The 22,201-nt window shown below is 40.5% G+C and overlaps 1 protein-coding gene across 3 annotated transcripts in view; it reads right to left on the bottom strand.

Moving 5' to 3' along the window:
* Positions 1 to 22,201, bottom strand: part of vps13a (vacuolar protein sorting 13 homolog A) — a 35,328-nt gene that overhangs the window by 9,255 nt on the left and 3,872 nt on the right. For 2 of the 3 annotated variants that reach the window (XM_084358958.1, XM_084358960.1), the window contains exons 10-58: positions 21,958 to 22,015; positions 21,543 to 21,670; positions 21,282 to 21,388; positions 21,019 to 21,190; positions 19,920 to 19,982; positions 18,821 to 18,953; positions 18,524 to 18,618; positions 18,243 to 18,385; positions 17,178 to 17,379; positions 16,971 to 17,085; positions 16,355 to 16,491; positions 16,082 to 16,214; positions 15,630 to 15,747; positions 15,357 to 15,492; positions 14,929 to 15,040; positions 14,651 to 14,826; positions 14,364 to 14,520; positions 14,116 to 14,195; positions 13,930 to 13,989; positions 13,507 to 13,705; positions 13,257 to 13,373; positions 13,054 to 13,157; positions 12,718 to 12,885; positions 12,274 to 12,581; positions 11,960 to 12,107; positions 11,573 to 11,744; positions 11,195 to 11,319; positions 10,908 to 11,077; positions 10,046 to 10,302; positions 9,715 to 9,899; positions 9,470 to 9,616; positions 9,122 to 9,331; positions 8,752 to 8,895; positions 8,492 to 8,593; positions 8,247 to 8,399; positions 7,905 to 8,163; positions 7,514 to 7,674; positions 7,120 to 7,223; positions 6,720 to 7,032; positions 6,141 to 6,277; positions 5,609 to 5,903; positions 5,195 to 5,299; positions 4,895 to 5,041; positions 4,384 to 4,515; positions 4,042 to 4,175; positions 3,253 to 3,321; positions 1,354 to 1,486; positions 756 to 813; positions 220 to 391 (exon numbers count right to left, since the gene is read on the bottom strand). In XM_084358958.1, coding sequence (XP_084215084.1) covers positions 220 to 391; positions 756 to 813; positions 1,354 to 1,486; positions 3,253 to 3,321; positions 4,042 to 4,175; positions 4,384 to 4,515; positions 4,895 to 5,041; positions 5,195 to 5,299; positions 5,609 to 5,903; positions 6,141 to 6,277; positions 6,720 to 7,032; positions 7,120 to 7,223; positions 7,514 to 7,674; positions 7,905 to 8,163; positions 8,247 to 8,399; positions 8,492 to 8,593; positions 8,752 to 8,895; positions 9,122 to 9,331; positions 9,470 to 9,616; positions 9,715 to 9,899; positions 10,046 to 10,302; positions 10,908 to 11,077; positions 11,195 to 11,319; positions 11,573 to 11,744; positions 11,960 to 12,107; positions 12,274 to 12,581; positions 12,718 to 12,885; positions 13,054 to 13,157; positions 13,257 to 13,373; positions 13,507 to 13,705; positions 13,930 to 13,989; positions 14,116 to 14,195; positions 14,364 to 14,520; positions 14,651 to 14,826; positions 14,929 to 15,040; positions 15,357 to 15,492; positions 15,630 to 15,747; positions 16,082 to 16,214; positions 16,355 to 16,491; positions 16,971 to 17,085; positions 17,178 to 17,379; positions 18,243 to 18,385; positions 18,524 to 18,618; positions 18,821 to 18,953; positions 19,920 to 19,982; positions 21,019 to 21,190; positions 21,282 to 21,388; positions 21,543 to 21,670; positions 21,958 to 22,015 — 7,253 coding nt within the window. The remainder of the gene's footprint in view (positions 1 to 219; positions 392 to 755; positions 814 to 1,353; positions 1,487 to 3,252; positions 3,322 to 4,041; positions 4,176 to 4,383; positions 4,516 to 4,894; positions 5,042 to 5,194; positions 5,300 to 5,608; positions 5,904 to 6,140; positions 6,278 to 6,719; positions 7,033 to 7,119; positions 7,224 to 7,513; positions 7,675 to 7,904; positions 8,164 to 8,246; positions 8,400 to 8,491; positions 8,594 to 8,751; positions 8,896 to 9,121; positions 9,332 to 9,469; positions 9,617 to 9,714; positions 9,900 to 10,045; positions 10,303 to 10,907; positions 11,078 to 11,194; positions 11,320 to 11,572; positions 11,745 to 11,959; positions 12,108 to 12,273; positions 12,582 to 12,717; positions 12,886 to 13,053; positions 13,158 to 13,256; positions 13,374 to 13,506; positions 13,706 to 13,929; positions 13,990 to 14,115; positions 14,196 to 14,363; positions 14,521 to 14,650; positions 14,827 to 14,928; positions 15,041 to 15,356; positions 15,493 to 15,629; positions 15,748 to 16,081; positions 16,215 to 16,354; positions 16,492 to 16,970; positions 17,086 to 17,177; positions 17,380 to 18,242; positions 18,386 to 18,523; positions 18,619 to 18,820; positions 18,954 to 19,919; positions 19,983 to 21,018; positions 21,191 to 21,281; positions 21,389 to 21,542; positions 21,671 to 21,957; positions 22,016 to 22,201) is intronic. The other variant, XM_084358959.1, reaches the window with a different exon arrangement.

Genomic DNA, 22,201 nt, shown 5'->3' with positions numbered 1-22,201 from the left:
ATAGAGAAAACATATTCAGCAGCACAATAACTTAATTTCGGCTGTATAAAATTAAGATCTAGTTCTAGTGTTCACAACAGTAGGTTGACTTGTAATTTACACACAATATTGAGCCATATTCGTGACATGTTCATGTCACAAAGCTCGAGCGTGGCCAGTTTTTGTGCTTTTTACTTCACGTGTAGATGTGTGCACATGTGTATGTTGCTGGTGATCTACCTTGTAATCCCAATAAACGAGACCTCCTGACTGCTGCTGTTGTTGATGAGAGACACCCCCATGTTCTGTAGTGACAGGATTATTTCCTGTTCAGCCAACTGCGCCTTCTCGCTCTCACAGAGCAGCTTGTAGATACGCTGCTCCTGAGTGAACAGCACAACACGCTGGAGACCTTTGGATCAACAAGAAATCCAAATCATACAGATTGAAGACTTTATTTATCTCCAGAGAAAACTTATTGGTATCCCTTCCCCCCAGAAGTCTGGATCAGTTACAGCACTGTGTCTCTTCAACTGGTAGCGATTCAGTGATTCCTTATTTATCTCATCTGTGATCAACATAGCACCTTTTTGTCTTTTTGTGTTGTTTTTTGACAGTCGTAGCCATTGAGTTCTTGGCACATGACAACACTCTTGCACTAACAATGAACTCGCAATTGTGACGATCATCTCAAGTGAATATAAGACTGTGAACAATAAAATTACAAATGCATTTACATGATCTGGGCATTGAATGTGAAGCTCCTTGAACTTTACCTTCATAAAAGGAGATCACAAACAGTTTTCCCTCATTGTTCATGTCCGCCCGCAAGTCCTGAAGACGCAGAACAGACAAACACACATACTGTTTGAATAAACAACTCATTATTTCATCTAACAATTGTGTTTTTATCTTAAACTCAATAAAGGTTCAAATGTGTCAACATTTAATATCATTACACGCAAAAGACTACTATTTACTATAAGAATTGATGAATGAAACACAGTTGTTAACAATTGGCATTTAAAAGATTGGCCTCTCCTAAAAATGTATAACTATACTTTAAAAAGTGAGACTATATATCATTATATTATGTTACTTTATTTAGTACATTAGCTCATTACTATCACAGATTTTAATTGAAAACACAGTGTGTTTTGTTTGTTTACTTCAGGGCTTCATTAATGAAGAACATCTGTGTTACTTGAGCAAAGTAAAAGTTCTGAGTGAGATATCTACACAGTCTATGTGTAACAAATTTAGCTGTATTTGTTTCAATGCTAAAAGCAGACTAATTCCTGCTATCAGCTAGAAATACAAAGTTACTCTTGAAAAGGTGAGAAGTTAAGGTGTGTCTCTGGTACAGTACAGTACCTCCTCACTCTTCAGCTTCCCATTGTAAGCACCACATTTCCAGCAAAGCTCTCGGGACCCAGTAGGTTCAGTCCAGGCGTAGTGCACAGCTTTCCCAGCCTCCAGCTCCTCCTGCTCTGCCTCCTTCTGTGAGCTGCAGACACATGAAACCCAACCAAACACACACATACTGTATGTATCAGAAAAATCACTTAGCACTACTAAAAGACAAGAAGTAGTATTCGACAGATTTGAGATGACAGGAAGCGGATAATGACAGACGGCTGTACAGTGTAACAGTAAAACAGAGGACGATATAACAGAGCCCAGCCACCAAGAATGTACCGCCATGACAAGCATCCAATCCAAAGTACCTGTTTGACACAAACAGTTCCTATAAACAGACAGAAATATGACAGAACGACAACAAACACCAACATTTCCCCCAATATCTCTCCCTGAGAGTTAACTTTGAGATATGCATATTCACTTTGATACCGATCTCGATTCGGACGAGACAAAGCGGACACAAGAAAATGAAAGAAGCCATAATCTACGGATGGAGATGAAAAACAAGAGGATACAATGCAACAGAACGACTGGAAGAAGCAGGAGGTGTGATTCCACCGGCAGAATCCCATCCAGTCAGCAGCATTCAAAACTAGTGTTTCTACAAGTAAAGATGATTTAACACTTGATAATAGATCAAAGGAAAATAGTAATAAATGAGTACATTGGTTTGAATGTCTAACCTGCTCCTTTTACTGTACTGAAAGGGTCCTGAAACATTTTAGATCAGTGTTCATTTCCAGCAGATCAATAAGAGGTAAATATAGTTGGTCCGTTATAAATAAATAATTTAGGAAAATGGAGTGACAAAGTTTTTAAATATATAAGTGGCTCATGATATATGGCACAATGAGTACAACACAATATGATATAATGATATCATATGATAGAGTTTCTGTCAGTGCCTGTACATTACTTATTTCTCATTGGTAAGAGTACGGAGCAGATTACACAGACAAACCAGAATCAGAGCTGAATCAGTCGTCTTCTACTTATCTTTACCTGCACTCTTGATCTGAACACACTCTGAATTCAAGTGTGCTGTCACACTGAAGTGACTGTTTTCATTTCATTCATTCATTTTTCCCTGCTGCATCATTTCTGTGTTTCTGCCCTCCTGCCAGCCTCAAACTGTGAACTGAAAAACATTTGGATCTTTTTTGTGATTTCATGCTGTACTTGATTTTTTCCACCAGGTGTCATCCACAACTTCCTTCCTCAATAAAGATAACTGTTAAACAAACTAAAGTACCAAATGCTAATGTGTTGCTCATAACACATTGTAAATAACTGTGTATTCTACATGTATTCAACTCTTTTACTTTTACTCCCGTGAGCCCTAAGTGTATTTATATATACTAAAATAGAAAGCTACTTTGTTTTAACCAGTTTTCATGTTACTACTCTCAATTGCACACTACACTGTTGAGCTTTTGTCACTTTTATGAAATCTATTTTTTTTTTTTTAAATGTATTATCACTATAATTGAATTTGTCGTCCACTATTGTTTTTTACTGCTTCACATTTGCTTCTTGTGAAAAAAAAAATTCAGGACAACTGCTGTCCTCAACCTTGAGTGGATGTGTTTAGCTCACTGTATTACAGTAATGGCACTACGGTCCCACACTATACGTAAATTGTTATAACAGCCTATATTATCCTCAATATGAGAAATCTGGCAACTCAACTTCATTTATTCCCCCTCGATATGTTATTTGGCACCTACATAAAGAATGACAGCAACAAAATTAATGCAGCACTTTCAGAGTCTTTTTTTTCCATCTCCATTTGATCTAACTCTTTTCTCCCTGAGTTCAGAGTGTGTCAGAAGAGTTTTCACATTTTTCTACCTGTCCTCCTCCACTGAGAAGGAGAGGTCGAGCAGCTCGTCAGCCACCCACGTGGATTCTGTCCGGGCGCTGCATGACCCACAACACAAAAACATAAGTCGCTGTCAGCAAAAACAAACACTGTTAGTTATCATCGAAATGCTTAAGGCTGCTGCAACAAGAGAAAAGAGTATTGTCATTCAACAAATATGCAAAATCCATATCAATGAATCAATGGAAACAGATGTTAATGTTGTGCATGAAGAGATCCTACTTTGTTGGCTAAATTTAAACCTGCTGTTAACAAAGCGAGTCACATAAAATAAACAGCTTATAGAAATAAGCAGAATACCTAAAATACAAAACAGAAGGTGAATGAACGTGTGTACTTGTGTACTTCTCCATCTTAAGGCAAGTGTGGCATCTCCACAACATAATTCAGATTGAGCTCTTTGAAAGCACATTCACGGACAACATTTACACTGAGTTCAACTAACACTGAACTTACTGAATGGAAAATAACATATTTCCAACAAACGGTTTGTTTACGTCCATGTTGTGCCAGTCCATCCTCAGCAAATACTTTAACTACATCTTATTCCTTTTCTCATCAACTTCCTGTCTCCATCTGTCCTGCGTCTCATTCAGTTTATTGAGGCCCCTACCTAACTACTCTGTTGAACTATCATGACACACATCATCCCCGTCATGTTTAATATTTTCAGTTCTCTCCTTTCTCCTTGGCATTCCCAGCCTTTTTGCAAATACACCCCACCCTAAATGGTTTCCCTCTCGGTTCTGTTCTCTCACCTCTGGTGGAACTGCAGAATCTGGTCTTTTGTGTGGTTGATAATGAGGAATGGAGCGGCGCCGTCGTGGTACTCAGAGAATTGGATCATGGCTGAGTGTTCTGACAGGTTCACGTCTACGATGATCCCACCCACCTGCAGGAAGGAAACAAATCACAGTCTACACACTGGAATATAGTATAAGGGTTTCTCCAATGCTCTGAAACCGATGTGAGTACATTTGATCAGGACGACACATATCTGAACTTTTATCACAGACAGAAACAAGCTCATTGTACATGTTGTGAAATAAACTAGTTAACACGAAGATAAAACACTTTTCTTGGTATGTGTGTCTACTTACAGAGTCGTCCAGTTGCAGCAATAAGCATTTTTCTTGTCGCGTGAAGTCAATAGTCTGAGGAGGCAATAAACAGCCTTCTACTTTGATCTTTAGCCGTTTGGCGTCGTTCTCAGGCCAGAAGGGAACGGCTGACTAAATGTGGAACAAACAAAAACATTTTCTTACACTTCACAGTAAGGGTTTCATCTGAAAATTGCACACAATTAATCATTCAGCATTTGAAAAAAAGGTTAGATAGTGTCTTGCTGATTCTGACAGCATAAAAAATCTGACTTGATTTGATTTATAACATTTTAACAATTTCAGAAGGTTAAAGCTGTGAATATCTCCAAAAAATAATATTAGTGAGAGTCAAGAGATCAGACTGTCTGGTAAATCGACTATTCATTTGTTGCTGCCATGACGGTGTATGATTATAGCATTTACGTATAATTCACTGGTTGTAAAAATAGTAGTATTTGGGTGAAAAAAAGATGCATGTGCAAGGAAGCAACCGCTTTTTGGCTCTGACCTGTTCTGGCTGAGCCTCTGTCCAGTTGTCTTGCCCCTCTTCACATATGAAGACTGTGTTCTTGGTTCTGTTGACCAGCATGTAAAACGGCACAAAACTCACGATGCGGGTCAGACTGAAACTGCTCGCGTCAATCTTCACACCAACCTGAGATCAGACAGATGTCACACAAATACACGGATAACAGTGAACAAAACCACAATAACAAAACCTGCTTTGGTTACACAAAAAATCATTTAAAGTGAGAGTACGTCTGAATTAATTTACGTTTAAATATCAAACTCTTTGGAGGAATCTCACCAGGTAATCTTTGTATCGGCCTTTACATTTGACATCTCCATGGCTTCCAACTGTGTCCAGGGAGAAATCATCAGAGAGATCACTGTCTGAGATCAAAAGACGGACCTGAGGGAGGAACAGAATCACATTTATATAAAATAAAAGATATTTAACAGTAGGAGGGTATTTTACAGTTTAACAATAAACTTGACTGTCTTCAGTGATATCATAGAAACAGTTAATTTCACTGATGAATTTAATAATAAGAAATTATCCAAAGCATCTTTAGGTGCATCACAATCTCTTGACAATGAATATACCGATACCGATGTAAGAAGCCAATATCTGCCAATAATATCTGGCAACTGATATGTTGGTCAGGTTCTACAAATTTGCTAATTTTATTGTGATACCAGAGATCATAAACTGTCTCACCTTATTGTTTTTCAGGAAGTATCGGGGCTTGAAGGAGAAGAGCAGGGGCATGTCATAATCCAGAGGGTGTTTACGGTGGATATCATCGGCCTTGTACTGCAGCAACCTGCCTGTCTTGTTCAGCATCCAATATGGAGAATGGATAGCAACCTCTGTTTGTCCCTTGTCATATTTAACATGCACTGCAATGTCCAGCTCAGCCCTCTTCCGCTCAGACCCTTCACCATCATCTTCGTCGTCCTCTCTTAGAGACTGGAACACTATGAAGGTGATTTCTTCCTGGTCACTTTTGAGACTGTAATACACAATAATTTGTTTATTCCGATTAGAAATGTAATTGCAGAGGGCGAGTGTAAGTTTGTATTTCTCATTTATATAATAAGGATGATTTATAGATATATATCTATTTTTAGATGGATAAAATGGATAAAAACTGTTGATTTCTTAGTTGTTACTTATGACCAATATACTCAGAATAAGGAGACAACAAGTACACAAGAATGATGTAAAGTAAAATATCAACAGGTCAAACCTGTACTCAGAGGACCAGTCCTGAGCCAAGTATTTCAGTAGGCAGAGATCAAGTTTTGATTGGTTGATGACTGCAGCGTGAAGCTGGGCAGAGTGGCCAGGGTCCAGAGTGGCCTCAGGGGAAGCGACTCCACTGTCCTGTTGAGCAGCAGGTAGAGAGAGACACTGAGTACAACAGTGAATCTGGATTATCAGAGTTTGGCAAGATCCTTAGTTTATACGTCATCCTGTGGACTCTGCACTTTGCATGTCTTTAGATTTTTCAAAGTGTGTAGGGATTATAATGGACCATTTTCATTTCTCAATGCAAAGCATTTTCTTAGACTTGTTTTCTGTCACTCAGTCTGCATATACAAGCTTTGGTAAAAGCTTACTTGGATGCTGTGAAATTAATTTGGTTTTTGGCACTGCAAATTTTAGTGCTCTCAACTCTCAAGTCTCAAATGTAAACAAAAACCACTGACACTGGAATACAGCAATAAAATGCCTTAAACTACTCGCAATTTGTATTTTGTAATGCGCTGAAATCCATATGTTCCTTTTTAATCAACGACATAGTAGATTACCCGACACACCCTACCTTCAGTTTGTAGGAGATGGGGTAAGGCAGGAGGTTGCGAAGCAGAATCGAAGGCCACAGGTGCAACACAAAGGGCACATCAAAGTTCTCCCCAACATCTCCGGTGTGTTTGAATGTCACTGCATCTTTTACTGGCACGATGTTGACCATCAGCACACCACCCTCATTTCCACGGCGGCGACAGGTCTGCTGGAGGTGTGTCTCGGGCTCCTGCTTGCTGACGTCCTCGTAACTGAAGCCCTCTGAGCAATCAAACTGCTCAGCCTGACTGTCAGCGTCATCCTCTGTTATCGGCTGAAGGCTCAACTCGGACCTGAGGGGGGCAGCAGAGAGAAGATGTGGTGAAGGGAGGTGTGTACCATGTTTTGCTAAAGATGTGTGTTTATGCGTTCGTCCTCACCTATATGAATCCAGAGGCACACAGAACTCCTCAGTAGGAAGAGATGTACCCAGACATGTTGTTCCTTCAAAAACTTTGAATGGGATTGAGAAATGATTGATGATCTGCATGAAATGAGAGAAAGACTTGGACTTAGAGATTCTTGTCCTGTATTTCAGAATTAATCTTTAACACATAGAAGACGTACAAGAAAAAACCTCTTGGGACTTCTGTTTATCATCCTAATTGACATTAATACATATCTAATTGGCTTAAAGGACGAGAGGATTACTGCATCCTGGATGGAGGATGTAATTTATATTAATACAATCCACTTTATATTTAGAAATATGTTTGTACTTATAAGATCAACGTAAGTATAAAAAAAACATGTACAGGATAATTAGTGAAGTACCTGGAAAGGAGAGCGGATCTTGATGTACTTGCTGCCCTCTACAGAGTAAATCTGGCAGACCAGGAAACGAGTGACTCCTGAGTCCTTGTGCATTACACTGTACATTCCTCTGCCCACCTTGATCAGGGGGATCACACTGGCTGAGGTGTGGCCCATTGGAGCTGGAGTATAAGGGGGATAAGAGCAGTTCATACGCACTCAACTTAAAGTGTTTTCTTTCTTTCTTTCTTTCTTTCTATTCATATTTAGTTTAATGAGAGACACCAACTCAAAAACAGAAACTGAGTATACTGTAGGCAGTTGGCAGTAATGTGTAATTATGATATTGCAACAGCTAATGATTAACTTTCATGTGCATATACAGTATAATTGTGAATGCAGGTTGACTTACTAGGCTGTATGTAGTAGTCCTTTCCACTCAAAGAGATCATGGCTGAAAACTGGTCAGAGTCCGTTGTGGCTGAATAGTCCATCCCGAGGGTTTCCCCATCCTGCAGCGTCACAGTGAGGTTGGTGCTCTGCTGGCCGATGGGACAGAACATCTCACTGTGGCGGACTGACACCGGCAGGCCCAGGCGGTTCTTCACTACAAACGGAGCTTCATCCTTCTGGAAAGATTCAGCTGTCTGTTTAGCAGCCTCTGCAAATGCCTGGAAAGGGTGAAAACATGAATGTTATAGACAGTTGCCCATCCTTAGACTTCTCGGTCAAATGATTAAAGCTCTTTTCTTACCGTGCCCAGGTTACCCAACATGGCCAGTCCACATTTGGAGAGGGTGATGTTGAGCTGGTCTTTACTGCTGATGACAATGACTGTCTTGTAGTCTGGGACATTGTAATCCACTTCATCTGACAAACCTGTGTACTTCATTGGTTTCTTCTTCATCTGGGTAGAGGAGAGTAAGAAGTGTGAGTACATCTGTAAGTAAACTGTGTATGCTGTATGTGTGTGTGTGTTTATGAACAATACATGGGTACCTTCAGTTCCAGTGTCCACGGTCTGAAACCATCTCTTGTATCATCTTCTAAGGGCTCGAGCAGTGGTTCCCACACTCCCATCATCTCATTGTAATAGTGAACCTAAAGGCAAAAGCCAGTACAAGGCAAAAGAAAAAGACAACAACAATATCAAAAACACAGAAAGCAAGCGCAAAAGTCAAACATTGTCCATTGCTATTTTACAATGAATGTTTCTGAGATCAACTTAAGCAATTAAATGTAGAGCTTGCATCTGTTACCTCCAGGTTGAGCTCGCTGTGTAGATTGATAAGTGTGGACCAGTTTTTCACATCTCCATGGAAGGAGGACTTGGCCAGAAGCATGGGTATAGTGCGGTGTCCCACTCCAGCCTCCAGAGTCAGACAGATGGATTTGATGGTCACCTGCAGCAATGAATAGCCAATTAATTCACACATTATGTTCTTCTGTATCAAACTGGAATAACTTTTATATGCAATTAGAATAAAATGCCACTTAAAAAGAAATCTATGATGTGTGATATAAAAGAGACCAAAATTGAGAAAATAAAAACTGCAAAACAAATCACAATTAGCACGATACCATAGCTTGCAATCACGTATCACAATAAGTCACAATGCAGCTAAATACCTGTAGTGACTCTCCCTGTGGTATCAACGGGGCCAGCGACGCAGTTTCTTCATCACCATCCTCTTCTAGGAACCAGAGTTTGAGGTCCTTCCAGCCCCGTTTCTCCCACAGGTCCACAGGAACAGGACTATCCAGCTCCACGGGGGTCTCTGCTGTGGGTGTCAGTGCTGACTGTATGGTGATCACTGTGTTGATGATGATTGGAGATACCTGGGTAAAGAGATAACAGTTGACTGATCATCATTTTTTGTATTTGCATCATGTATACAAGGCAATCAAGTTGATCCCATTTATTTCATGGATTTAATTCCTGGTGTCGGAACATGTAATAATAATTTAAAGAACTACCTTCAGAGTAAGAGCATTGATGGAGACCTCCATAGCCTGAGGGGATGTTGGGGACTCTTGAGTACTCTGGAAGAACACCTGACAAGGTTGCAGCACTGTGGTCACGTTGTTTTTCCTCTTCTCTCTCAAGAAGGGACACGCCACAACCTAAAATAACAACCAACAGTAATTTTATATTGGTTATTGAAGCATGCTATTTAACTTTATAATTCCTTAATCATTTTCTTTACAGTAACAATACAAACCTTGAGGTCCTTGATACTGGCAGTCATCTGTGATCCCTCTGCACCGCTTTTCATCACTAGTTCACACTGTGTGGTCATCACCAGGGCCGGGGCATCAGCACGCGTCAGGTCGGCCACAAACACAATCTCTGGGTTACGCACCACAACATTCATCTCTGTCTTTGACACCACGGCTGGAGCTGCAGCTGACAGTCGCAGAGAGTATCAGAGGAAGACATCAGTTCAGGCCAGAAGACAACAGGGTACAATGTACAAGTATATATGACCCACTGTGTTACCAAAGACACAAAAAAGTAATCTAACTAAATAAAAGCTGATTTGGGTAACTCACCTGACTCCTTAGATGTGACAGAGGAGTTCATGTTCTTTTTATCTCCTGCTCCTGAACTGCTCTTGGGTTGTGGCACTTGAGTAAGACCATGCTGAGTGGCTTTGAGGAAGATGTCTGCCACAGTGAGCAGGAAGTCCATGCTGGCACACAGGTACACATCCTGTACCACTGTGTCCAAAGTGGTGCCATCATGGCCTTGACGGTAGTTTACCTCCACCATTGTGTTCTGTTCTGCACCAGGACACATTGCCATCATCCTGGAGAAGACGTAGTTTAAGGGGGTTAAGTTTATTGACAAGAGGGTTGTAAAGGAGAGGACAAAGTGAGACATATGTATACAGAAAATGTCACAGACAGTCAGAGACAAATGCTGACATGAAAGAGGGACTGAGAGAGTGGTGGTGAGAATGAGTGGTGATTATTATAAAATCACCTCCAGCAGAGAACATTTGCTCTACATGATGTTTTTTAGACATGATAATTATGATACGTGGCGGGACAGCTCTATCCTTTTCTTACTATTACAACTTTTACATCTTCCAGTCATTAAGTAAGATCACACTCACACTCTTAAGCTAAGCTACATCAGCATCTGAGGACAGACCACGAGAATATTTCATCAATCAAGCCGGGCATATTGTTATTTGAGCTAGCATACTGTATATTGCTGGTTTGTCTTTACCATTGTGGGATCAATTTGGGTGTTGCCAATTTTCATGGTTGAATAGGCAGGTGTACAAAAATACACATCTCTGTCTGGATGTGCATAGATGATGCACATCTGAATGTGTGTACATCAAGGTGTGCATCTGTAACGATAAATATATAAATTTGTCTGTGTGCGTGTGTGCACCTGTAGTACCTTGGGGTGACCATCTTGATTCTGGGTCTCTTGTCATCAAGGAGGCAGGCAGCTAGTCGAACTGAGGCCTTCATGGAGCTGTCGGAGAACATGTGGAGGGAGGTGGAGATGGTGCCCAGAGTAAACTCTGCCAACTTCAGCTGCTCATCATGTGAATCCATCATTTGTATCTACATTATGACATAAACAATGTGTTGGACTGTGACAGCAAGATAAGCCTCATTTGATATGTTCACATATCACTTGTGCGTGGCTTGAATGTGTGTGTTTGTGTGTGTATAAATTACCACATTCTCATTAGGACTATACAAGACCAGCGTCATTGAGTCGAACTTGAAGTCCAATTTGAGTGTGGTCTTCAGCTTGTTGTTTTTCTGGGTCTCCACAACCGCAGCTGTCACTACTGTGTTACCTACAGAACCACATGTTAAAAAGATTTATTAGTTTTGGGTTACAATTGGATCAAAATACATTTTTCATCATATTTCAAGATTTTCATGGTCCTAGAAAACCTGTACATGTCAAACTCTAAGCTAAATATGGTCCATTTTCATTTTCTGGACAAACAAAAACATATTCATTTGCTGATTAAGTTCTTATGTCTGATTTGCGTATGTTTAACACCACACATAACAACACAAACAAGCGTAACCACAAGCCCTTACTGCTGGCTGGGCCAGTGGTTCCAGAGCCTTGTGACTCTTTGTTAGATACAGAGTCAGAGGAGGGGTCAGTGGTGGGTGGACGAACTGGCGGAGGGTCTGCATCTGACTTCTCTGACAGGTTCTCACTCAGAGTCCTCAGGACCACTATCATGTCATCCTGGCAGAGCAGCAGCTGTTGGGAACAGACAGTTTTTTGACAATACTGCAATAATGTACTTATCTTGGGATCAGATGTCAGAACAGACAAAAACACACAAAGACAGACAGATGGAAGCACAAAATTACTATCTAATAACTCTAACATCCCAATAGAGCCTAATCTGTAGGTCAGTTAATTATTCATCCAATAAAAATAATCTAAAAAACTTTAAACAAAACACAACGTACACTCATGGGCTTAAGATGAGCAGTGATCTCTATGTCAGGTATGCTGTGGTACCAGTTGGATGAAAGATTTCTCAGGATTTCCAAGTCCAGGCTGACCGGCTTCAGCAGCTGGGTTTCTCCCTGAAAACCTTCATCTATGTATGTGGTCCTGGAAATAGCAACAACACACAAGTAATGAAAGACACAATTGAAAGTATGTGTGATTATTGAAAATCCAAACTGATCACATTCTTTACAACTTTGCAAAAAACCTTCTTTCAGCAAGTAAACATGTAATCACTTTTTTAATTATAATTCCCTCCCTGGTCTCTGACCTGTACATCTTGAGGTCGGCCAGTTTCACAGTCATTATATCCACAACAGGCGGGATCTTGGCTTCACTTTTAAAGGGCTGCTTGGTGAAGCTGTTCTTGACAGACAGCCGCCCGAGGTCAGCTACAATGACATTGGAGGAGGAGGACGACTGGGGCAGGAAGATGACGGGTGCATTGAAGTGGACATCCAGAGCGATCCGCGTGCTTCGCTCGGCCAGCTCCTTCACACCTGACGCTGCCTTTTCCGCAGCCTGGACTGTCACCTCTGCCAGGGCCTCTTTAGCCTCCTGGAAGTTATTGATGAATGCCTGAGAGCAAGAAAGAATGGAAAACAACAGAGTGTAGGAGAGAAATTAATAGGAGTTGGTGCTGGAGTGCAGAACACACAGGTGAACTGAATGGTGTTTAAAGTCTTGGATTATGACAGGGATGTGTTATTCTTACCAGAATGGAGGAGACAAACTTGTTGAGGAAGATAACCTGGATGCATCCCACAGTCAGCTTGACAGAGGTGTCAACTTTAGACATGTCCAGATAGGCATCTCCTTCTGTTGCATTTGTATAGTTTACCATGCGGAAGGAAAACACCTCCTTATCTGCTATAGACACAGCCTAAGAGGTGAATCAGGACAAGAAAGCAGAAGTAAAATTAACAGAGCCATACAGGAAACAGAATCAGAATCATCAGTCAGCTATGATTCTTATCCAGTGTGACTTTTGTTTCGTTAAACTAGATTAGCAGTTTCCAAATTTTAAAGGAAGGCCACTCGCTGATTGTACCTTCTTGTAAATCGCATCTTTGTCACAGTCTAGGATCACAATGCTCTTCAAGTTGGCCAGAATGTCCATCTCCTTTTTCTTCATCAGAATCTCAGAAACCAGACCTAGATGGTTGAGAAAGCAAGACAGTGAGGAAGCATTTGCTTGCATTTGCAACTTCATGGCATACAAGTGCAACACATGGGCTATCAACACTACCATACCTTCAATACTAATCTCAGAGATCCTGGCTTTCTGTCCTCGGATGAAAACTTTCAGACAGCGCAGATCAGCTCTGATATGTAGATTCACCACATCTGCAAACTTTGAAGTCTTTGTACCTGTGAGAAAAAAAGCAACAACAAAGAAGAGGTGAGTATTTAAAGACATGTAGTAAAGGCGATGACAGAAGAATTACGGCTTTGGAGTGTGAACTTGAATGAAACTCTGAGAAGGTTCATTAGGGTCAGTTACTTTTTTTCCTGGGTACAATAGCTTCGCCTTTCTTCTCTCCCTCCTTCTCTGCCTCTGCCTCCTCCTCCTCGGGGATCGTTGGGAGCTCATCCTGCCCTCCCTCCTTCTTAGTGGATGGAGGAAGGAGGTTGTTGAGGAAGTTCATGGTGTTGAGCAGAGCCTCTGTATGAAGATGGACATCCAGGGATGAGAAGGTCACCTGATGGCGAATGCAATCACAAAATGTTAAGTTAGTGGCTCGTAGAGAAGAAGAATAAAATGGCATCTTTGCTTTTTTTTGCATCAAATATCATTGTTTCATTCTTATAAAGAACATAAGATAAGTTCAGTTTTAAACATTGAATTAGCATTATTTTATATCTATATCTATACATTTTCCAATACAGCAGGACAGTATAACATAGAAGCATTAGTTTCCCTCACCTTGATGAGCTGCTCTGTATTGTTGTGTTCGGACTTGAACTCGGGGCCGTTCTTATCAGCCTAGAGAAGATATACAATCCTCAATGAGAAAGCCATGTATCACCATTTGGAAAATAATCATCATTCAATACACAATTGTGGAACGACTGTAAACAAGAAGATTTTGATGCATAGTATCACACATACTTTAATGTACTCCAGGGTGAGCAGGTCAACCTCTGTGTTGTCTAGAGTGGTGATCAGTTGAACCTGCTTCTCTTCAGAATCTAAACAAGAAGCAAACAAATGAAACATGACGTATGACATGACATAAGAACTGTAGCCAAGTCTCACCTGACTTTTAGTCACAAGTGCTTAATTTAAGTTCTGAGGAATGTCTCCATAACTGGCTGAAGTCAAAGTGAGGGCAGACAATCCTGCAAGCATCTACTGACCCATGTATTCAGGACACTTGAGGCAGATCTCGCGTAGGTAGGTTTTAGAGGTCATGTTAAAGGTTCGCAGATTCAGGTCAGTGCCCAGACCCTCTATGTCCAAGTGGAGCACTGGGATCTCCTGACCTCCAGACAGACGACACAACTGAACAGAAAACTAGATGAACAAAGAAGATATAGAGGAAGAGAACATGAAGAGAGAAAAGGGAAACAACGGGTTAGAATAACTAACTGAACACCACTGCCACGGATTGTTTGTAGCCTAGTTCAACAGGAACTCTCTGTACCTCACTGATTTCAAACTTCATGACTAAGTCAGTCATGTTCTTTGGAGTGTCCTCCTTGAATAGACTTTTTCTTTTGTGCAGGTCTCCGTACCGCAGCGGCATGGGATTATCTGAAAAGAAGGTTCGTTCGCCAATGGGAGAGCTAGGAGCATCGTAAAACAAATCTTCCTCTGATCCTGAGGGGGGGCAAAAACAAAAATACACACAATGACCCAACTGGTATAATATAGGTACACACGCGTTACAGGAACTATAGCACAATTATTATTGGCTATTACCCAATGAGGTGATGCTGATGGTCTCACAAGACTCGAACATGAGAGAGGAACGTTGGTCAGCTAAGTTCAGAGGCCTTCTGGGAGTGAGCTGTGGGGTGAACGACTGCCTTGGCTGAGGAAGAGATCACCAAAACAAGAGCTACATCAGCAAAAAACGTATTAACGTACTCAATTTATAAAAGATCTGCCATCCATTAAAAGTTGTAAAAACTTGTTTTCTAGTAATAACAGCAACAATTTATTTATTCAGAGGTGTGAGGACTGCATTAAACTCTGAAGGCAAAACTGCAGAAACTATTTCATTTCCTTCCTGGATTTTGCCCAAAACAGTTTCTTTGTTATTCCCACTAGGTAATTTATCTGATCTACACAAAATGTAGACAGGAACCACATTTTGGAAAATCCAGGGACGATCCTGCTGTTCTTACCTTTACTGCAGTAGTGCCCTGTGCAGCAGGTCTGCTCTCAGGCAGTGGGATACTTTCTACCAGCTCCAGAACACTTCGAAGTTTATCATCAGATATACGAAGAGACAGCAGAGGAAGCTCTCCAGACATCTTATACCTGGGACACATATGCAAACATGGAATTACAAAGATATACACAGAAAAATACAAACTTCAATTTAAGTCTGAACAGCATCTTTAACCCTTTCAACATGGAAAATAAAATAACTGCATGTTTAGGGAAATAAAACGTACTTTGCCATTAAGGAGTCTTTGACAACCATCGCCCTGCTGAAAACCACTTTCAGATCCACTGGCTCTAGGATGTGGAGAGGTGACTGTTTCTGCTTACGTGCCATTTTCCAGTCGCCATCTATCACGCAAACAAAGGTGTTACATTTCTTTTTGTTGCACGCACACAAAACAAACATATGCAAATATTTTTGTTGGAGCAATGAATATGTGTGATCCTTTCCTCAACTTGAAACATTTTCAAAGCTTTGAGACAATATCTGATGTCTATGGATTATTATCTTTGCTAATTCAAAGTACAGCAAACAGGCCTCTGAGATATAACCACTGAGATTTTCTCGATCTAATTTTCCAAGTATAATTTATACTATTATACTGTAAAACTGATCAAAAATATCTAAAACATTTCAGCATCCTTGCCCACAAATGACAAGTGCATGCTCTCCTGTTTGTACCTGGTTTGCTATAAAGGAACTGCAGGCTGCTAAGTTGTATGTCAAAGCTGTCATATGCTCTAGATATGATTTCGTCAATGTTGCTGGAGGCCACTGATATCTGTGGAAGGTTTTTCTTGCATTGACTGGACATCTGAAAAAGAAACAGAATAATGGATTTCACATGTTACAAGTTTCATACTTTGTTAACTCTTCCTGGTTAAAAGTAGGACTAGTTTAGGATTTTGTGCGGGTCCAATTTTCATCCCAGTGTCAAGCTTTGCACTTTCTGACCTGGAAATGTCCAAGATCCAAGAGTAAGATGTTCTGAGTGCCATTGTAAAAGCCAGTCTGTGGAATGATGACATAGGAGGCCATCAGATTTGCCTTCAGGTCCAGAACTTTCTGCGTTTCGATCACGTACATTAGACCTGAAAAACAAAATGGCATTAAGCTCATTAATCATAACCAGAAAAAAAATCTGCTTTCTGATCAAATACAGTATAGACTTTCATGACATAAGAAAATTATTTTAATTGATGATGTTGATGAAACAAATCTTAGCCAATCAGTTTCAACATGAAGCTCTACATGCAACATAAAGAATAAACAATATTAAATGTTGAAGCTACTTAAATTAGCAACAGTGAATCAAGCCATTGTAAGAAAAACCATGAGCTTCAAACTGCAAACAATCTCAGGAAACAATCAGTCTCAGGAAAATAAACAGGAAGAACACAAATCAATGGAGCCAGTGGCTGAGACATGCAGGCTGTTTGTAAACACATTTAAAACATATAAAAACAAGGACTGAGGAATGTAAACCTCTGCCCATCAGAGAATTGAAAGCAGTCTTGAAATCAAGAGCAGTAGCAGATGTACATCGTAGTACATGTTTTGTGCAACTTACCAGTGGCTGTGCGGTCTCTAAACTGCTCCAGTTTCATGAGGGTGGCGTTGGTGAGCTCGTCCAGCTGCAGGTCGTCAGGAGGCATGAAGAACGCTGACATGCTGTTCACTGTTATCTACATGGACAGACGAACACAGAACACACTTGATATGTAGCCCCTATTGTTTCTTTCATACTGAAACGTGCGTGCTGACAGACACCACTCACAGCATCATAGATGATTTCCAAGGGCTGTGATTCCACATGAAGCCGCTGGTTAGCACAATCATCAATTGGATTGGTCTCAAACAGGATGCTAAGCAGCGGGGTCCCTGCTCCTGTGGCTGCCTTCCTTGATGACAGGAGGGTCGGTGCAGGCCGGTTACTGGCCAGGCCTGTGACTTCAAACAAACTAAGCTGGGCTGTGATTCTGATAAAAAGAGGAAAGGAGAGGAGGAGATATATTGTAGGTACTGGGAGCAATAATCATGACCCTATGTTCCACCCTGCTGAATAAATAAAAGATGAGCTACAAGGTTGGTACTTTGTAGTGGACTCAGCAGGCAGACATGTGAAAACATGTTTCCCCTGCAGGGATTTGGTGTGAATATGTTTTCAATCGACTGCTTACATCTGCAACCTTCTGAAAACCTGCCAGTTAACACCAACTGCATATCGTCTCCATAACAACAGCTCTCCCATTTCATACTCACTGCCGTTTTTTCAGGCTTTTATTTGTAGCCTGATATCATGTGTAGCATCTGAAAATATGAATGACCATAGTGATAGTGAGTTACTTGCTATAGTTGTATTTCAAGTACTGATGAAACAGCGAAAACATAAAAGGTGTGGTAGAGCGAGTGAGAATGAGCTAGTGGAGGAGGGTCACAGTGAAGGGGAGAGCAGAAGAAGTGCAGTTGTTTAAGTTTAAGTTGTTAGTTTAACCATAAATTTTGATTTTACCATTTGTGTCACATACATGGCCTCAACTTTCTCCGTCCAAAACTCTGCCATATTGACTAGCTAACATTTTGTAACTGATCTGACCAGCTGACTTTGGTATGGACTGTTTAGCTGTTGAAACATGTGGTGTGCATTGCGTTCTAAAACCAGCCACTGGCAATCAGCAGCTTTTGTCGAGCCTACACAGGGCAGTTCACACAACGGCAAACTTTGCCTGCACCGTTCTAAAACAGTTTCCGTCTCGTCGTCAATGTTTGATCTAAACAAGCTTTCACACACAGTGTACCACAGAGGACCCCCCACCCAAAAAACAAAAAAGTTATGACAAACTTGATGGCTTGTGCTCCAGGTCTCTGCGTGAGTGTGGACATGAGCTCTCCCACAGTCAGCCTGATGATCTCATTTTTGTCTTTGTCATCTTTGATGGACACAGTCAGCCTCTCCATGTGGAAATTGACCTTCATGTCTTCAAACTATAAAGAAGCAACAACAAAAGTATCAGATCCAGTAGTTTGCATTTTTGTTTTAGTAACATTGTTTAAGTGGATGGAGAGCCAAATGGAAGTGTATTATAAGTTGACATGTGGGCGTCAGGGAGGGAAGAGACTCACATTCTTTGGCAGGTTGGGATTGACAGCGGCCTCGCTGTATCCAATGGCAGTGTAGAGTTTAGCTTTCTCAGCAGGGGTTAATAGCTCATCAAAACCTGAGACACAAGGCAAGAGGGAACAAATGGAATAGAAAGAATATTATGAGCAAGAAAAACATTAACTAACACCATAAACTATTACTTTATAAAAAATATAATGGAGAATTTTGCTTTGGTCCTGTTTGCCACTTGTGCCTATTATCTTTAATGTACACTTCTTGCTGTTTTTCTAAGTCCTTAATTCTTTTCAACATCCTACCTCCGCTCTTGACCTCTTTAGGTTTTGTCTCATCTTCTCCTCCCCAATTCCACATCCAGCTGAGCCAACCCTGAGACTCCTCTTCCTCCATCTTCATCCCCGGACGGTAAATACACAGGCCTGCCTTACTCGCCTGGGCAAGTACAAGAAACAAAAAAAAGACATTTAAGTTCTTACTTTTTACAATTATTTAGACATACACTGTCTTACCCTAACTTAGAGACTGATTGTATATACAAATATTTTCCAAATGTTTCTTCATATTTCCAGCTAAGCATCACTGCTAAACTTGCACAGTTTTCTCTATTCAGTTTGCACCGGAGCAGAGACCATTAATTAAGGATTGGTATTAAGCATCACCTGAAATTAATCCAAAACAAAATAATGTCTGTGAGGGTTCTCAGTGATCCAGGTCATGGTATCTCTAAGTGCTAAACAAAGGCGACCAGACTTGCGTGATGGTTCTTGAAGACATTTCACCTCTCATCAGAACTAAAGAACTGAATGAACCTTTCTGATGATAGGCGACGTGTCTTCAAAAACCTCAAGAATGTCCAGTTGTCTTTGTTTAGCACTTAAAACAAAATATTATTTAGACCACCAAAATGTATTACCAAGATATTGAATGAGAAATAGTGTTGCAGTCTATGTCTAAGTGGTGTACAGGAAAGCCAAGATTATGTCAGAATGTCTAACCAGCTGTGAAGGAAAAAGGAAATATTGCACACTGTGTGATATTTCAGCCAAAACCTCAACCGCTAGATGCAACTGCTGATAAGTGGCAGCACTTTCTGTGCTTAGTCTTGTACCACTGTGGTCATATGTGGTATGTTGGAGGAGACACACATTGCATTCTCGAAAAGGAGGCATACTGTGTATCATTTCTGTGTCTATTTGTATCTACAGTATTTATATTAACCAGTTTTTCTGCAACCGTGGAAAAAGGAATTTTGGGGATATAAGAATTCAAACCACAACTGTTGAGCACATCATTTGTCAGCGACAATACCGACATTACAATTTAAGCTACAGATCCAGCACAAATTAATCATACAAAATGAAGATGCCAAAGATACAGAGATATAGACAGAGAGCTTACCTCTACTTCAGCCTGCTGTCGGGCCAACGTGATGTTAAAAATATCTAAGGTCTTCTCATGCTCCTGAGAATAGATACAAACAGCCTGATTAGAGCTTTCAGAAGCTTCTTGCTACTCCATGCAGAGATACTTCAATTACTAAATGTCCATTATTAATCACTTCAGGAAAATATAAAGCTCACAGAGCGTAGAGACAGAGGAAAAGACCTTTAGATGTAATGGTGTATTTCCCTGAAACACATCATCAACCTCAAATGCACTTTAATCAATCCTTTTAAAGGACTGAACACTCGATACGTGTAATTATGTACAGTAATGTAAGTATTTCTGGCTAGAGGAAAGAATAAATGCATCACTGACAGGATACTGAGGCGGTAATACCTTTGTAATTAATGACTTGCATATCATATTACATTTCCATTTCATATAAGCAATGTCTTATGGTTACTGTGACTGTAGTCAAGTACAGGAGGGGTATTTGCCAGCATGAAATCAAGCAGAAACAGAAGGTCTGATTTTTTCCTTGGACAAATAGGAATTTCCCAGCAGATATATTATATATTTGGTGAGGCAAAAGTAAACCTAAAAAGGTACAGAGCAAAGCCAAACACTTCCAGCCAAATCACAGTTATATTTAGGACAGGTTGGCTGACATGTGATGGCTGTTCAAAAAGAATAAATAAATAGTGAACTACCACAACTAGCATTCGAACTACCTCCTGCAGCCAACTCCTTCTCTTCTGTGTCTACCTACTTTGGCTGCCGCACGCACAAACCGCATTTCAATTTCATTAATAAACTTATTGGCATGACAGATACATTTTGTCGAAGCATTTACCAACAATGATATTAATTATCTAAATAGCTTTGCTATACAGAAGCAATTTAGTAATTCTATCTATTTGAAATTGATTCAGCATAATACTGGAAATTAAGTCGGATGAGGGGACATTCCTTCTACTAATCTAAAACAACAATGAAAGAGAAATACTCAAAATGCTACCTCTCCTAATGACAAATAAAGCTGTCAGTGGTTCAAATATGCTGATTTTAAGAGATGAAAGTGGTAAACTAGATCTTCAGTTCAGCAATTTCCTACCTCTAGTGCCTTGAGCAGCTCCTCGCTGGGTTTCTTACTGGTGATTTTGGTCTTATAGAGTTCGCGGTAGCGTTTTACCATCTGCCGGTGGTGGCGAATGTGCTGCCATGACCACATGTGGAGACGTGGCTTCACATCCACCTCCAAGATGCCTGTGATCACGTACCTCCACCTGCAAAACGTACCAAGATGTGCAAGTGTGCTAAAATGTCATACGGCATAAAGTCATTGAATGGCATTTAAAAATCAAAGTGTTTTCTAACCATATACGGGCATTCCTGTGAACATGGTCCACAGGTCTGTACTTCCTGTACGGCAGGTTTCGTGACATCATATCCACTGAGCCCAGCAGCTCCAAGATGCTAATGTACTGGAAAGAGAGGAAGTCACAGAATTACTCACTGGCATGGAGCACTGACAGACTTTATCATCACTGAACACTTTAATAAACTCTTCTCTCTCTTGCTGCCAAAACACTTTCACAGGACTGCACACACATGCTTATACACTATACACACACCTACCTGGGGTCTGTTGAGTTCAATAGCCACCTCACTGAGATTGACCATTAGGTCCACCTTCGGAGAGGTGAAGTCAATATCTGACCTGGGATTCATCCGCAGCTTCGCGTCCGCTGAGATAGGACGAAAAACTGCGGACAACCAACGAGAAATAAATTATTTAAAGCAAACTGTCAACCTTGACATAATCATGTTTTTATAAACTTTGGGTCTGTACATGGTTTATAGGGACAAAATTGGCCGGTTTAATTAAAAATTATGAAAATAATTTTCAAGAGCAAGGAAAGACTTTCAAAAATCTGTGAGTCAAGTGATACAGTATGTGGTTTTTATTAGGTGGTCAGGAAAATGTTTTTAAAGTGAGCATATGAAATAACAGTATAAAAATGTGAGTAAAATGTGACAGTGAGACACTCACTGAAGTCATGGCTGATAGTAAGAGAGTTGTGGATATCCATGCTGCTCTGGAGACATTGCTACAGACACAGGGAGAAGACCTTCAATTAGATTTAATCTGATTTCATTTCTTAAACCAAAAGACAACATTTATATACATTCTACCTGATGGGCCTATTCTTCTAAGAGCCTTTGTGGACGACATGAATGATTAACAAAATCTGCAGTGATCTCAGAATGATTTGCAGAAGGCCTTTTTACAGCAT

Source organism: Pagrus pagrus, assembly GCF_965226575.1.
Source record: "Pagrus pagrus genome assembly, chromosome: 8".
Taxonomy (NCBI): domain Eukaryota; kingdom Metazoa; phylum Chordata; class Actinopteri; order Spariformes; family Sparidae; genus Pagrus; species Pagrus pagrus.
The sequence above is the reverse complement of the archived record's forward strand: the minus strand, read 5'-3'. Positions and strand labels throughout refer to the sequence as shown.